The 16,696-nt window shown below is 40.1% G+C and overlaps 1 protein-coding gene and 1 long non-coding RNA gene across 4 annotated transcripts in view; both read left to right on the top strand.

Annotated features, from left to right (window-relative positions):
- The first annotated feature begins 48 nt into the window (after positions 1-48).
- Positions 49-6,120, top strand: LOC131560968 (uncharacterized). Its single transcript, XR_009275035.1, has 3 exons — positions 49-117; positions 5,204-5,253; positions 5,910-6,120. It is a non-coding gene; the product is annotated as an uncharacterized LOC131560968 (long non-coding RNA).
- Positions 6,121-12,403: 6,283 nt separating this feature from the next.
- Positions 12,404-16,696, top strand: part of RAPGEF4 (Rap guanine nucleotide exchange factor 4) — a 142,487-nt gene continuing 138,194 nt past the window's right edge. For all 3 annotated transcript variants that reach the window (XM_058809902.1, XM_058809901.1, XM_058809900.1), the window contains exon 1: positions 12,404-12,628. In XM_058809902.1, the coding sequence (XP_058665885.1) occupies positions 12,564-12,628 (65 nt within the window). In that variant the 5' untranslated portion in view covers positions 12,404-12,563. The remainder of the gene's footprint in view (positions 12,629-16,696) is intronic.

Raw genomic sequence — 16,696 nt, 5'->3', positions numbered from 1 at the left:
TCATGATAAATTCAATATTTTTCATTTTTTATATTTTTTTTTAACGCAGGACTTTATCCAGGGAAAGATCAGAAACTGCAAGTACAGAATTTCACAAAACCAGAGAAGAATGAACAGGTAGTATACCTTACAGCATATTGAGCATATTAATCACTGCCTGACAGAATCTTTCACAGCAAAATTTGTTATGGTCCATATGCTGGTATTTGTTGCAAGAAATCCTTATGAGAGTTATGTTAAAAAACATCAATGAAAAATACCACTGATTCCTTCTTAAACAAACCAATTCATTCACGTAAGTCTCAGTACTCCTAAAGCCATGTGTTTATATCCACACTGGAGTATACCTGAAATCCCCCTGACATTTCCCCCAAAAATATCAATATAATGCTTCTTTTACATCTGAAAAACTGGTTTAAAAAAGAAAAGTAAGTTGCATAGGAAATACTACTAACCATTAATTATGATTCTGCAGTTTAGGATTGGTTCAATTATTTTGTCATTTCTTAGTCTGATAGTTGTCAAGTTTGTGCATCTTGTTGACTTCTTTTAATCTAACACCATGGAAACTCTAATCATTGTGTACCCTCTTCAGAGGATGGGTGCCTTTGGCTATAGTTAGAGACCATCCTTTTCTACAGTGAGAGATGATTTATTTATTAAATTAAATAACTTCAATTCCTACAATGCTTACAAATCACTGATAAGTAGATTTACTGTCTGTAGTACCTTTCACATTTGGACCTAAAAAAGTGGACAATAATGTCAGAGACTTCTTGTTGTCACTTTTTAAGCCATTACTTTTATAGTGATACAACAATAAAAACTTGAAAGGAAATTAAGAAAAAATAAGAATAACACCCCATACCACATAAAGACTTCAGAATATATACATTTGACCATCTCTATACTACTGAAATTGAAGGAATTCTCAAATTATCTAATGCTGCACATGTGTAAATATCTTCAGAAAAGAACGTGAAGTGTTAATTACTCTTTGCTTGTGTTTAAAAATAATTTGTATATCCTCTTTGACAACAGCTGGAATGATAAGTAAAGTAAGAGCATTTGGCTTAGAATAATCTAGGAATATACTTCCATTGCCCCATACATTGCCACAGGCATTTATTTTCTCAGATTTATTTCCTTCAGCTATGTTTCCAGATTTTTTTTTGTGGTTTCCATATTACTTGCAAAAGTTAAATCTTTTACTGAAAGACTTTTAAACCCTGCTTTTGAAGGTAGGAAAGAAGGTTGACTTTTTTTTTATAATTTTATTTTTTATGACAATTTAGTCGGAACATTTTGGGTGACAGCCGAAGGCCCAGCTACCTCCCACAGGCTCTTGTCCAGCAGCCTGTGAGCTGATAGCTGGATCTGCTTTCAAACAAAGTCTGATTTAGATTTATCTTAACTTCACCAGTCTAAGAAGATTTTCTGTTTAGCAGGAATTGAACAAGCCCAGTTTCAAAAATGAATAAAGTTCTTTTTGGATACTTTGTTTTGAAGAGTATTTCTGGAATTTTCAACCTAAGCTTTTCAACACATTTCTCAGTCAGATACTCTTTTCATTTGATACATACCTGTGCAGTTCACTTATAAGTATTCATTCTTCTGTCTACTGTCTGTAAAGTTAAATTTAATTATGGTCATAGAGAGAAGAATTAAAACATGGATTATGCACACTGAGGAATGGAATTAACTTTGCAAATTATTTTTATGGCAATGTTGGAGAAGGTAACAGGTATTCACTTTGCACTGATAGAAACAGAGAACAGCTCTTTTTCTTGCAGTGGAATATTAAACAGCAAAAACATAAAGAATAATAATAATGATCTTTCTACAAAGGGTCACGTTGCTCATATGGTCACCTGGTCACACATCCAAATTAATTCACATCCAGCTCCTTTTTTATTTAATTTACGAGAAATCTAGAAAGCTGTTGTTAAGATTACATACAAATCCTACTTTTTGCACCATGAGGAGATCAGTGATTTTGGTTAAAACTAGAATTAGGAAAACAAAAATGCCAAGGTCATAAGGCAGTAGTCTAAATTAAGGCACAGTAACAATTTAAAGGAAGCAGAAGGAAAGTATTATCAGAAGAGATAGAAATCTCATAAGCTTCTTGCACTGCAAATGCTGACAAGTGAAGTACAAACCCATTACTTTTAAATTCCTTGTGTACAGTGTCTTATATTTGAGGTGCCTGCTACAGCATAAATATTCTTCTGCCAGAAAATGAGTATAATTTTCATAAACTGTGCTTTTGAAATAATTGAACATGTAAAGTATATTAGAGCATAATATTAGTTCCTCTGATTTCATGTCCTAGCATTTGCAAGTGCAAAAGCATCACGCAACAGGGTAATTTATACCAAGCACATTAATACTCTTGGAATGCTTGTAAACAGTAACAAAATTCTGGCAAGTTTTGTGCCTACAAAGCAAATATTTGTATATATTGTACCCAGAAGCCTTTAAGGTGACAAATTGAAGATTTTATTCACTTTCTCCAAAACCCCATGCAGGATAGTGATTAGCAATGTTGTCTCTATCACCCAAATTTATGGTTGACAGGATCTGTAGAGCCAATTCTGCATAACTTTCATGGGTGTAACATCTGTATTCCACTCCTACTTCAGACTCACTCGAGTTAATGGCAAAACTTCTGTATCCCTTAGGGTTTTTCTTGGGCTCTTTGAACCATACGGAAGCAGAGCTGCTAGCTTGTTATGGATCCCCTGTCAGACTGCTGCTGCATGCTTGCTTCCCAGAAGAATTTGTAAAAAACAGAAGCTTTCAAGGTTTTCTCCTTCCAGTGCCCTGTTAGCTTTAAATAATATCTTATAGATAAACTTACACGGGCACCTTTGTCATCTGGGAATATGTGATGGGTCTGTAACAGAAGCAGCTCAAGGAAAGAAGACTGCCTCTTGCAGTGCTCTGAGACTATTGCATTGCTAAAGCACATACTTAGTACTAATGGATGCTTCTTACTAAATATTGTTGCTAAATATAGCTGTATTAAGTCTTCCAGATTCACCAGTGAGCAAATGTAAGAGCCTTACCTTTTAAGTAATTAAAGTTACTACTCTAAAGCCACCACTCCACTGCTAAGTCTGGAGTTTATGTGCTCAAGGCCTTAATACTAAAACTCAAGCACATCCTGAAAACAAATGTGTATCATAAACATCAGCATAGGTGCACTTCACCACTGGGGATAATACTGTGACACCACATATTTCCTTTGTGAAGAACAATACAAATCAGCTAATGCCTGAAAATTATTTGGAAGGAAGTGAGTGTAGCACTGCAGCATTTTAATATTAGTTTGGTCTTGCACAATGCTGTCCCTCCTTTCCTTCCTGCCCAATATTATTTTAGAAATATTCAAGGTTTTTAAAAGGGGCCAGAAAACAAGAGCCAGGACTTGATTTCCATACTAGTCACAAATGGCAGCTGTAGGGCAAACACAAAATGTTGCGATTACAATCAGTGCCTTTTTTCCTATTGAAAAGACTCTTCCCGTATTCACATAGAGTAAACTCAAAGGAAAAGCACAAAAAAGACATTTTCTCTTCATAGCATTTCTTTGGCATGGATAAGAAGTATTTAAAGTAGAGCAGATGTGCCTATGCTGTACAATGGAAATGGAGTCTTTTATAACATCTGTTTAAATATTTTTATTTCAATACATATATTGCTGTAATTGGACAGTGGCATGCTATCCTCATAGTTTTCTTTCCCAGAACTATGTGAGTTTCAAATATCTAAATGTTTTACAAGTTTATAATAAGATGACACCATTGTTCTTGGCTTAGTGAAGGCAAAACAAAAAATGCCTTAACATTTTGTAAATTTGTACAATTTGCATATCTCCCTGGTTTATCTGGTAGCAAATATTAACTGAAGCATTTCTGGGGGATTTGTGTACTATCCTCTCAATAGAAGTATTCTGTAACATCATCTCTTCCAGTAAGAAGAAAGCCTAGAAAAAATCAGTCCCTCTGCCAAAATGAAATGAGATTGGTTAGTCACAGACAATGTGTGCTTATACAGTCTAAATCACTCAAAACCCCAAAACCTAAAATGTTCTATGTAAGTAAACCTGAAAAAGATCAACAATATAAGTGAATCAGTGCCTTGCTTTTTTGAATTTTCCTGGAATCATTCAGAAAGACCTGTAGTATCTTTATCCCAGATCCACATTGATTTCACCCCAGGAAACTTACTAGGTTGTTTTGTAAAAGGCATAACCGTAGCAAAACGCTTCAAACCTTTAAAATGCATTGTTTAAAAACCTTTTGATAAAGGTGTGCTTATAAGTGTAGCTATTTTGAGGGACTAAACTAATAAGGAGAACAAACATAGGTACTTCTATGAACTCCTCTTTCCAGAGGTCTGCCAAGGAGGAAAAGGAGAAGAATAGGTGCATGTGCTTCTAAAAAATACCTACTCATTTTTTGATGAGTACATGGCTCATAGGTTGACCAATTTTAGCCCTCATGATGGGGCTGTATCATATAATCATCCCTGGGGATTGTGACAGCCTGAAGGCTGTTGGATATTCTGAATATCCAGTGAGGTCTGTAAGCATGCCAGGAAGGTCTTCTGAGGTCAATATTGCTGGGCTGCACTGAGAACTAGCCCATCCCCATCCTGCAGGAAAGCAAAATGATCACAGGGAATCCTGGAGTGAACTGTCCCCAGAGATTCTCTTCCATCCCAGCCCTCTGAGGCACCCACTTGGCTGCTAGAGGAAATATTCATATGCAGTAGGGAAAGCTGGCCAGTATTTTTGTCATATATGATGTGTATCTGAACAACATTAAAAGTGTGAAGTCTAAAATCTAGTAAAACCCAACAGGATGGACTTAGAGGCTAGAGCTAAATATAAAACCAGACTCCTCTCAGGCATGTCCAGACACAGAAAAGAGACAACAGGCACAAATTGAAGTGCAGGGAATTCCACTTGAACTTGGCAAAAAAAACCCCTAACTATAAAAGTGATTGAATAATGTAACAGGTTACATTGACTAGAAGTAGAACAAGTGCACAAAAATCAAATGTCAAAAAATGTTAATAGGCACTTTTTGAATAATGAAATGCAGCAATGATACCCTGCCTTATCAGAAGCAAGTGTGGCTATGTGAGGATAATAAAAACTTTTGGCAATTGTCACATTTCTTTCTCTTTTCAGGAACACTTCCAAGTAGGAGGTAATTGATGAGCCATTACATCAATGAGGAGGTACTTCCGTGCTGCATTTCTTGGCTGCTGCAAGAAGCCCAGCTTCTTCTGTTTAGTGTCTAAGAGGTCTTTCTCTCCTGTTACTTTCCTAGTGATAACTTAATTTCATTTCTTTATCTGCATCAAATTTTCTCAGTAAGATTCTTCTCCATAGCAAGATTCTTCTCCTTAGATCTCAAGAAATTGAGATCCTGTAAAAATTTAAAGACAATGCACTCCTCAGCAGCAATCTCTTTCCAGTCTGCTGCTCAACTCTTACCCTCTTTTTATGCTGGCCTCCTATTTGCTTTATTCTTTGCTTTTGTTTATCTATTCTTTCCATCCTTCCACTATGTATGAGGCATTAGAAAAATAGGCACTTCAAGATAATGTGCTGCTGTTAGGCAGCTGAACATTGCAACTCTCAGGGGGCAAGGAAGCATCTGAAATGTGGAGTCTTTCTTTCATCAGGAAAACAAGAGAACACCAAAAAAAACAGAATTTCTGTAAAAAGTTTGCTATATGTTGTCCAGTCTCTGGTTAAAGCTTTCAGATTTGTGTAGCCTTTCTCTAGAACCAATATAACTTATATGTGAAAAAAGCCCCCCTGCTTCAAACTAGGGAATTATTTGGTTTATGCTACTGTGGTGTCATTAACACATTTTTAATCCATACAGGTCTTCTCCTGTTGTTTTTACGTGCATGAAGTAGCACCTCACAACTGCTATTCAACTATGTGGCTGCTGTAGCTGGGTTTCCTGTTACACAACTCAACACTCTGGTTTTGAACCAACAAATGCCACCTGTCTGTACCAACCAGGAGGCAGCCCACAGTCAAGGCAGCTTCTTTTTCCCAACTTGCTAATTGGTTCACCCTTTTTTTTCTCAGTCAGAATGCATTACTAGAGATGCCTGTGCTTTATTCAGGCCATTCTTGGTGTGAGTTATTTGCAAGTATGAGCCTGCAAGCAAATTCATTGTAGGTGTATTTTCCAAGCTGTGAAAAGAAGACTATAAGCATTACATATAACCTGAGGTGTACCGTGTAATTTATAAATATAAATAAATTATTAAATTTGTCTTTCTTTTTTCAATTGCCAAATATCATAATTTGATTTTTATGGGCATGTGTTGGTGCCCCCAGCAGGCTCTTAGAAAAATTAAATCTGGAATCCTGTGAACCAAATGTTGCAGAAAGAATTAACTTGTTTACTGTATTGTGATGAATGGAATAGCTGCATTGAATGTATATGAAGCTGCACAATTAATTACTACATAAATGACTTGTCAAGTGCAAAAGTGTGTCATGCATGATCTTTACCTACAGAAGACTGTATTGCATTGTAGAAGTAAATAAAAAGCTCTGAATGCTTTCATTATAGCACTTCTGGGATGCCAACTACAGTCCTGTTCTTAGAGTAGTAAAGAACACATATGCAAAAAGGAAATCTCAGACTTATTAAATATCCTGGACTTTCTTTGCATGTATTTCTGAAATAATCACTTGCACCAGAATAATTTTTGAATTTGATCTGAATTGCACTCATAGTAGTGTATCTTTTTTACTGAAAGAATTTACAGAAAATAATTAAAAGACTTGTTTCTTTAGTCACTGCAGATCACAAGTCATTATTTCATATAAAGTCTAATTAAATTACATGTCTTAATTATATAGGACTAATTCACAGAGCTTTCTAGGAGTGCTTATTTTGTGATATGTATAATGTTTTACAGCTCTCAATTTTGCAAACAAGGAATCAGTGTGACAGCTGAGACATTGGGAGCTAGAGAAGGAAGGCTGTTGAAAACACCTTTCACCCACATGACAGAAATTTTATTTGCCTGGAATCGAAGTAACACATTCCTTTTGCCCTTGAAAACCTCAAATTATAAGGGGAGGTGTGGTAGTCACATAAATAAAAGTGTCTACTACTGAGAGGTTGTTTTGTGAATTATCACAAAGGAGTTCTGAGAGAGTGCAGTCAAATGATTTTATGCCCCATATCTCATGAATAATACACATACAGAAATAAATAGAAGAATCTCAGCATTGCATCAGAGTCTTGACATTGCATCAGAACTTTGTTTTTTAAGTGTCTATGCATCAATACAAAAAAAAATTGAGAAAAAAATAGATACATTTGACTTCTGGAACTGAAGAGAAGTTAGGAGAAATGGGGAACAGAGCAGGAAGAGTAAATGTCCCATAGTGATCAAGCAATGTTGAAATTAGATTTGGGTTTGAAGGTGTATCTATCTGTATCTAGCAGAGTGAACTGACACTAAGTTGTGAAGATAAAACTTGGCCTGAACAGTTAAAATATGCTCATCTGGCTCTGCAGGTAAGCAAAACCACTTTTTTTTTCAGCCTTTGATGAAAATCTATGAAATATAGCAAAGCTGGCAGGGAAGGATAAAGGAATAAGAAAGTAGACATATAGACAAGAAGAATTTTCATCTGCTTTTGTACTTTGGGTGAAAGAATGACTGAATAATTACAATCTAAAAATTAATTCTGTTGGCCATGGTAAGTATGTTCCAGAGAAAGTGAGACATTTGAGCTGACAACGCAGTGTGGACAAGGCACACTGGAGTTCCCAAGTGCATGCTTTGTGTTCTAAATGAACACTTGTAGGGTCAGGCCCAGAGGCAGCACAGCTGCTTTCAGGCAGTGAGGAGCTGAAATAACCTGTCAGGCTCTTGTGGATATGTGGAGAGCCAGCCCAGCACTCCATGAATCCCATTCCTATGACTGGGCACAAAGCCAGACCCTCTTCATCATGCCTGTGATTCAGCCCCTGCTGATCAGTCTGATTTGGGTCTGTTAAGAAGCACTGATATGTCTGCCCTGTACTCCCAGAACAAGGAGCAGCCTGTGTGGCTCCAGTGTGGCACCAAGTTGTACTGTCTCCCAAATATTGTACTGAAAAAGGTCACAGTGCAGTCTGAGCCCAGCCTGCCTTGTATCTTAGGCAACTGCAAAGTATTTCTCTATATTTATCACCTTGAAATTCCTTATGTTGTCCTGGGTTCTGCATACAAAATTTTGTTTTAACACAGTATGCTGATGTGTTCATAATAAAACAATGATAAATTAACATTTATTAAATGCATTAAAGCATTGCATCTTCAGAGAACTATACTTCATTAGCTACTCTTAATTACTCTTGACAATACTCCTGTGACTAAGTTAAAGCTTGTTTATTTATTTCAATAGACTTTCCTGTGAACTAACTGGGGAGTTATCCTGAGTAAGTGAGAAGAATAGGAACAAGAAAAATACAGAACACAGAATGATGCAGGAAGGAAAGGAAGTCCTTACTTGTGAAACTCTCTTTCTAGGGTACTGTATGCTGGTTTTTTTGCTTAGCACTGAAGAGGAGAATTGTTATGTCACTCTACAGGGCAGTTTTATTAATACATGCATTGGTTTAAAGTATGTACATCATCACATCTTTTGCAGCCCTGACAGCATACAAACCTAAAAGAACTCACATGCAGGTTTCTGTGTCTTTATTCCACTACAGGCTGATCACTCCTCTGAAGCCCACGGGTGCTGTGTGTGTACAACTGAACCATTTTGGTTCCTACAACCCTAACCACATTGAATGTGGCGCTGCTCTATTCTAAATATGGATCACAGTCCTGTCAGTCTCCATCCTTCTCCCAAGACTTTGCTTGAGGTAGAATTCATGTGCTCATTTTGGACTTATACTATTTAAATTGGCTTCCATACACCATGCTTAAAATCAGCTTCAGTGAAATTATTACTGCAGTTACTTGAAACTCCTTGAAGTTTTTGGTATAATTAGTGGTATAAAGAGTTTTCCACAGTAGCTCTTCTTTGTAATCTATTACTGTGTAATCTTAATAAACCCAATAAGTAATTTTATTTCAAGCTCCAACAACTATGATTTAGCCTTTTGGTTCATATTTTTCACAGCAAATTTGAAGAGAATTGAAGAGAATTTATTTTTTTCTGGAAAACTTAAGCAAGATCTCATTGGCTGCATTTTAGTAAAAGTGAGGGAATGAGTATTTGTACTGGCCAGAAAAAGCAAAGAAATAGGCAAAGTACTAAATTCAGAATGATTTGCCTTATGTCCCATAATGCAAATAGCAGTTTGGACCCTACACATTTGAACTCTTATTCTTACAGGCATGGCATAACTTGCAGGCTGGCTAATTTTTTGTTTTCTATGGTTTAAGGGGTTCTTAAGAGCATGGCCCTGTAACTCCTTCCTAAACTGTGGGAACTAAAAAGGCCAACTGATCTTTCACATACCTCAGCTGGCGATTCTCCATTTCTCAGCAGCAATCTCCTTTGGAAGCAGCTGCCATTTTAATTTTTTCGCTGCATAATCGCATCTCAGATTCTAAAAAGTCCCATTAGCCTTCTGTTCAACAAGGAGAAATTAAATCTCAAATACATTTTTTAATAATATTTTTTCATACAAGTGCATAGTTTAAGAATGAGCACTGTGAGGCAGCAGGAGGAGGTACAGGGTATAAACTAATGAAGTGTGCTTTAGCATTTTCATTCTAGTATATGTTGTCACAAGGGAGTGGGCACTTGATCCCATTAACATAAGGCCAGTACTCTGAAATTACATTTCCTAGGCTTGTTATGGTCTGAATTCTTAAGAGTCACAGGAGAATCTGTATTCTATTTGACTTGTCATGTGAGATATATGATGCTTATTTGGTACTTTTCATTTCAAGAGAAAATGGACTGTCCTGCGGTCAGGAATTTCTGATTTCAATAGTCAGGAGCTTGTGACATTTCTATGCAGTTTGGAGACTCTTTGGTTGACACAGGCTAATATCTGAACTACTCAAACATTTATTCCTTGCTAAGTTTCTCTGAGAAGTTTCACTGGTGTCTTAATTAGAAAGCTACATGATTACTCATAATACAAACGCCAGAGTTAATTTTGACTGTCTTGCTCTAATTGTTCTCTAATTGGGACACTTCCGAATGAAGTATGGATGCAGGCAAGGTTCCTGGCTCACTCTGGGCATGTCTAACTTACACAATCCATAATGTGTTGAAGTCTATTTTAATGGTTACTCCACAAAAAGATATCCATCTTTGAGGGGTGTCTGCCCACGGCCAAGCACGTGAGCAGTATCCCCTTTTTGCCGACGCGCACTGCGTTCCTTGGAAGCCCAAGTACTGCTAAATACAGAGCGCTGTCCCAGGGCAGTTGCTGGGCCAAGGGCAGGGTCACGGCACCGACGTGGGTTTTGAGAAGCGGCACTGCTGGAAATCGCTCCGAGCACCGCCCGGCCCCGCTAACGCCGTTCCCGGCCCCCCTCCTCCCGTTCCCGGCCCCGCTCCCGCCGTTCCCGGCCCCTCTCCTCCCGTTCCCGGCCCCGCTCCCGCCGTTCCCGGCCCCGCTCCCGCCGTTCCCGGCCCCGCTCCCGCCGTTCTCTCCCGGCCCCGCTCCCGCCGTTCTCTCCCGGCCCCGCTCCCGCCGTTCTCTCCCGGCCCCGCTCCCGCCGTTCTCTCCCGGCCGCCCCGCTCCCGAAGGAAGGCGGCGCCGCTCGGCTGCCCTCTGGCGGCCGGGCCGGGGCGCGGCTCTGGTGAATGTTAACGTTTTATAACAGAAGTAAAAATTTAGGGAGTTTAATTGATTCATCTGTCATGTACGCACTGTGTTATAAATCATTAATTTGATTGAGAATTTAGAGCTGCTTACCTTTCAAGCTCTGGTTTTACTGGCTCTCAAACACTTGCATATTGGCAAATGAATAGCATTGATTTTCCTCAAGTAGATTGATTACTTAGATGCAAAATATTATCTTTTTTTCTCCCCCATGGACGATAGCAAAGGAAGAGCTGCAGCTTTGATCTCACTAACTGGAAGCCTCTTCTATTCCTCTGGCATGTACTTTAATTTTCTTTTTTTGAGGTAAAAGGAAAGAATTGCCTTTTGTGACATTCTCCTCTGCTATGACAATTTCTTAGTTGTATCCATTTAGCAAAAGGGATCTTTAGATACATTTCCTTAGATTTTTCATCATACTGTTCAGTATCCCAATGTTAAAAGTTATTTCTTTTAAAGTGCTAAAGAAGCTGTGGCAGCAAGGCAACCAACTAAAAGGCAGATGTGAAATATGAAGTAGCACATGTATTTAAAAAAATTACTTGGTACAACCAAAGAAATCACAACAGAGGGTAGAGAACATAGCCCATGGAGAAATCTGAAAGGCACTGGCATATGATCACCATTGGAATTAATAATTTGTCCCCACACTGTAGAGCACAGGGGAGTTATGAGCCTGAAGGAAGGCACGCTTTTGAGTTTTACTCTGCTATCATCTATCTGTAACCCCAAACATCCAGCTGAGATTCGTAGAGCCTCCTACCCTTCTCAAAAGGTACTCAAGGCAATTTGTGTTGACTGTAAGTGGAAGCTCATGCTCATAAACTGATTACTTGGAAGATACTATCTAGAACCTGAAACAATCTATAGAAAAATATTTCACTGGAAATATTTAATGTAAAATTTACAAAGCAGAGAGAACTGCTGTTCTTCCTTCCTTTCATAATTCCTTCCTTTCATCATCAGTTTTAAAATCACATACACATGAGTATCATTAAAAGCCCTACACCTTGCAGGCCACACACACACAACAGAAGGGTGTGGGCGTGTTTCACTGTACACTAAACTCACCCTTCTCATGCTATGTGTTGGGTTCCTTCCAAGTGCCAAATCCTCTTCACAGGCTGTGCTGCCCAGCTCATTTTTCACGTACAAGAAATGAGAGCTTAGCACATAGTTTCATGGGAGATGACAGCGGACTGGAGGAAGGGTCCAGGAAAAATCCTGAAATGCGGACTGCACCTTCCTTTCACTCACCCGCTGTGCATTTATTACTGGGGGCGGGGGGACGGGACAGTGCTCTGGAGCGCCGATGAAATACTCCTGAGCTGCTTATGGCAATTACAACGCTTGTGTTGCCCCTCCAATTGAAACCAAGTCAAGGTGAAGCGAGGGGAGGGATCACTAAGCCGGGTTCAGGTGCGGGCACTGAGGAGCTCAGGGAATCCACCTTTTAGGAGGGGAGTGACTTCTTTCCGCCCCCTCCCTGGGCCGCTCCCTGCCGGCTGTACTGAAGCGGGGCCGGGTATCTCGGCCGCCGCAGGTCGGAACCCGTGAGGGCGGCGGGCGGCCCAGCTCGGCCGCTGCGGCGGGGCCTGGGCGAGCCCATCGCGCCGTGCGCGCAGGGAGGGAGCGAGGACGGACGGACGGACCGACCGACCGGCGCGCGGGCGGGGAGAGCCGCCGCCAGCCGGGTGCACGGCAACCTGATCCCGGTCCAACATGGTCGCCGCTCACGCCTCCCATTCCTCGTCCTCCGGCGAGTGGATCGCGTGCCTGGATAAAAGGTATCGGCATCTTCCCAGGAGCCGCTGCGGAGGGATGCTGTGTGGCTGCATGTGAATGTATGTGTGTGTGTCTGCGCTGACACCCCCCCATCCCCGCTCTCCATCAGATCCTGCCTTACATAAGGAGCGTGCAGGTGGGAAGGAAAACGCCTGGGGGAAGCCAGGGCGGCGGGCAAGGATGAGAGCTAGAAATACTCCGGGCAGCGGAGGGGACAGGCAGTCCCCACAGGGAATGCTGCTCCCCGCCGGGAAGATACTGCACGTGGTGGAGGAGGGGGAGCTCCGGCGGGGAGAGGGCCTGGGGCTGCCAGACGGGGACCCCCCGCCGTATCGGCCATGGCAGACCCGCTGCATCCTGCCCTCGTCCGCCCTCACCTGCCCCCACGGCGCCCCAGCCGCTGCCTCCCCTCCGCTCCGCACACCGCGCCCACTCCCGCAGCGGCCGCACAGCCCCCGCCCAGCAGCGTCGCAGAGCGGACGGGAAAGGACGAGTCCCTCTGGTCCCCGCTGCGGCGGCCCGGGGCCCGCGGCTGTCCCCGGGCTGTGGGTCAGGTGCAGGCGGGCGGCGGCACCGCGCGGGCGGCAGGCACGGCTGGCTGACGTGTGCTCAGAGCTGCTGTGCGCGCTGCCAAAAATAGGGGCAAATTATTGTTATTAAAAAAGTAGCGTTAGAAATTCTCTGCGGTGCTTTCTCTCGCGTGCTGCAGCCCTGAGTCTCGCAATGTCGAGTCGCGTGGAGGGTGGTTTGAACGCCCTTTGCTGTATTCATAGCTTTGATTCTTGGATTAGTTCAGAAGTCATTTAATGGCTGAACACTCACTGTGTCTCCTGTGGTCTAGGAATTTAGTTAACAAAAATGTAGACCACAGATAACCTGTGGAGCTCAAAAGAAAGCTATCAGAGAGAATTCCCTTGCGTGGTGCATGGCAGTTAGCTGAGCATCCTGAGCCAGCTTTTGACAGGTGGCATAATTTGGGGCTGTGCTGTGGGGAGAACCCTTTGTGCACATAGAGGGGACCTTCCCCTTCTCATAGTTTCTCCCCTTTTCCGGTAACTATTAGTCTTGTAGGACTGCACTTACTATTAGGTTTTCCTTAACAGTCCAGGTAGCAAACCGTAAGTCAATGGAACTTCTGGGTTAGACACTCTAGACACCTGCCACAGACACTGATCCTCCTCTGCAACACGTGACCTCTTAGAGATCAAATAACGTTTATAAACGTTGAAAGCACTCATAAAGTAAATACAAGCAGAACTGTTGATGGTAATCTAGCTAAGAGCCAAAGTGAGGCCTCTCTGTAAACTGACGTCGAGCGGATGTGAAGGAGAGTATGAGTCCCAGTACTTTTAGATTGGTGATCCTTTTGTTTCTGTTTTCCTACATGCAGTACACTCTGGGATTCAAACTGTGAACTCAAATTCAGGGCTTAATGACGTACGTAGCCTTGGGGAGTAGACAATGTATTTAGTAAGCATATGTCTGACATTTAACTTAGAAATCTCTCTGTCATAATTAATAAGCTGACCCTTTCTGTAACACAAATTTCATTAGAGCTATTAAGGTGAAACTTTCACTTTTTGTTACTTGGAGTAAGCTAGTAGCACCAACTTATGGAGTGGAAGGAATCAGTTCCAAGTGTTCTTAAGAATTATGCCTTACCCTTTCCCAGAAGGCAGCCTATATGTAGGAGAAACCCATAACATGAACGATTGTAGGTTTTTTCCTCATCTCTGCTATGCTCTGCTTTGTGATTATAGCTAGTACACATATGCATTTTATTCTGTTTTTCCACGTAAAAACATAGTGTTTTTAATTAACTTACACACTTGTGTTTCTAAAGTGTATTTATTTTCTATAGATAATCTTACCAGTGCAGTAATTTGAATTATTATCAATGTCTATGTATTTTAAACCTTTTAAAAATTGTATAGCATTTTCTATCCCAAGTGTGAATTCTGTGAATATGGGATCATTTAATGAGTAAATTCTCTATAGAGTACCATGTGTTTTTACGAAATAATAAATAGAGTTTTAATATGTTCAAGTCAATTAATATATTTCCAGGAGAAAAACAGTTCTAAAACTGGTATGCTTTAGAAAGTTAAGTGACCCTCAACAAAGATAATTGAAATAAATTAAAATATGGATTATGCAATATAATTATGTGGAAAAAAATCAAAATGGAAATAGCAAAATACATCATGTATAGAAATGAATGTATTTTTTGTTTGTTGTTCAGGTTTTTCCCCAAATCATGTGTCAAAGTGGAACTACTAACATTTAAAATTAGAGCGCATATAAAAATGGAGAACTGCCAAAATGTTACAGAAGAAATGTTATTACTATGTAGGGTACTGTGGGCTGGGACAACCAGTGCTTTGTCCATGCATCTTCCGTGTGTAGTTACTGGCCACAAGTCAAAGATCCACACTTAAAAATCAAATACATGGGACAGTATTTATATATAAAGTTACAAGTGTAAAGGTAAGGAAAATTTCAGAACACTGTGCTCTATCAAGAATATTTAATTTTTGCAGGAGAGATCAACAGTGAGCAACTGTACATCCTGGTTATACCTGGACATATGAGTAATTTTTCTCTTGAGAAAACCAGTCCTTTTACATTTGAAGTAATAGTTGCCTTACGCTGATTTCTTAGGCAGCAGAAGTACCCCTCTAATCTTAGCACTTTTCTGCTGTATGTCTGCACATAATTTAAAGAGGATCACTGATTTATGCATGTGTGTACAGTTAACTTAGGAAGAATATCTTCTCTATTCTCATGTGTTCTTTTACACAAAAAACCATCTGAACAGGAAATTTACATGTTGATGGTGTCTTTACTGAATGGTAGACAAAGTATTTTTTATGTAACTATTATTTCTCTAAATCTGGTCCCATTTATGAATTCACTTAGTAGTTTTAATTGGATTCAGATACAAGCTATTAGGGATGTACAGCATGCACAACTGCTAGAGATCCCAGGATTTCATACCTGGCTATGGCAGCTGGTGTTTCTCTGAATTAAATGTAACCTTCAGTGCCTTAACAGACTGGAGGAGTGGATCACGGGGCAAAGCATGTAACTTCACTGGCCTGTTGTGCTAAGAATGTTATGATCTTTGCCTAATGACTTATAGATTATTTAAATAGGAATGGGCTTTTCAAGGACTTCTGGTACATACTGAGTCTTTATAACCTTGTCATTCTTGTTAGTCTTGCATCATTTATGTTTAAAAAATCTGAAATAGTACATACTGGGTAGTATCTCAGACCTGTTCCTCCCACAGATTTGAATGTAAATTCAGATTGAAGCTACATAACAGCAACATATTTGAATCAGGATTTGGTTTTTTAGTTCAGTGTAACATATATTTGAGATACAAGCTTTGTTTGCTTAGAGTAAACAAGGGATCCCTTGTGAACATACAATAGGCTAGAATAAAGAATTGATATTCTGAGAGAATTGTTGTAGAAAAAATAGAGAAAATGCTTGTCATCCACTATAATCTTTAGTTATGTCAAAGATAACGGGATATAAATTTATAATCAGGCAATATTATGAATACAGTTGCATTATGACGCTATTTTATTTTAAAATATATTTTTGTGCAATTGGTGAAACTTACACTGTCTTCTATATAAATTCCTCCCTTGCTTTTTATTTGTTACAAATCCATAGGAATATCCCCATTTTCATGTAGTTTGCATCTGAACAAAATCATGGACATGCACTGCAGTTCCGGTTGGCTTTTGTGCTTCGTGTTTTCTCTCTGTGTGCTGTGTGACTAAGCTGGTATGTGCTTGGATTGAGTCTGTGTGGGGATATAGCAGCAGAAGGCACTGCAGTGGATGTGGAAACTCAGAGCTGTACAGACACAGCCCAAGTGTTTTCCAGCACTCCTGTGAGGGTGCAGTCTTCTGAGAGCGATGAATAACAGAGTTATCTTTCCACATCATGCGCCTCATTTTCTAGTTCAGTGCAAAGGTGCAGTCTTTGATGAATAATAAAAAAGCCTTTTCCTTTCCATGTTTTCTTAGAAAAACCAAAATAATTGTTTGTAGGTC

This window comes from Ammospiza caudacuta, chromosome 8, assembly GCF_027887145.1.
Source record: "Ammospiza caudacuta isolate bAmmCau1 chromosome 8, bAmmCau1.pri, whole genome shotgun sequence".
In the NCBI taxonomy this organism is placed as follows: Eukaryota; Metazoa; Chordata; class Aves; order Passeriformes; family Passerellidae; genus Ammospiza; species Ammospiza caudacuta.
Note: the sequence above shows the minus strand (reverse complement) of the source record. Positions and strands in the feature narration are given on the sequence as shown.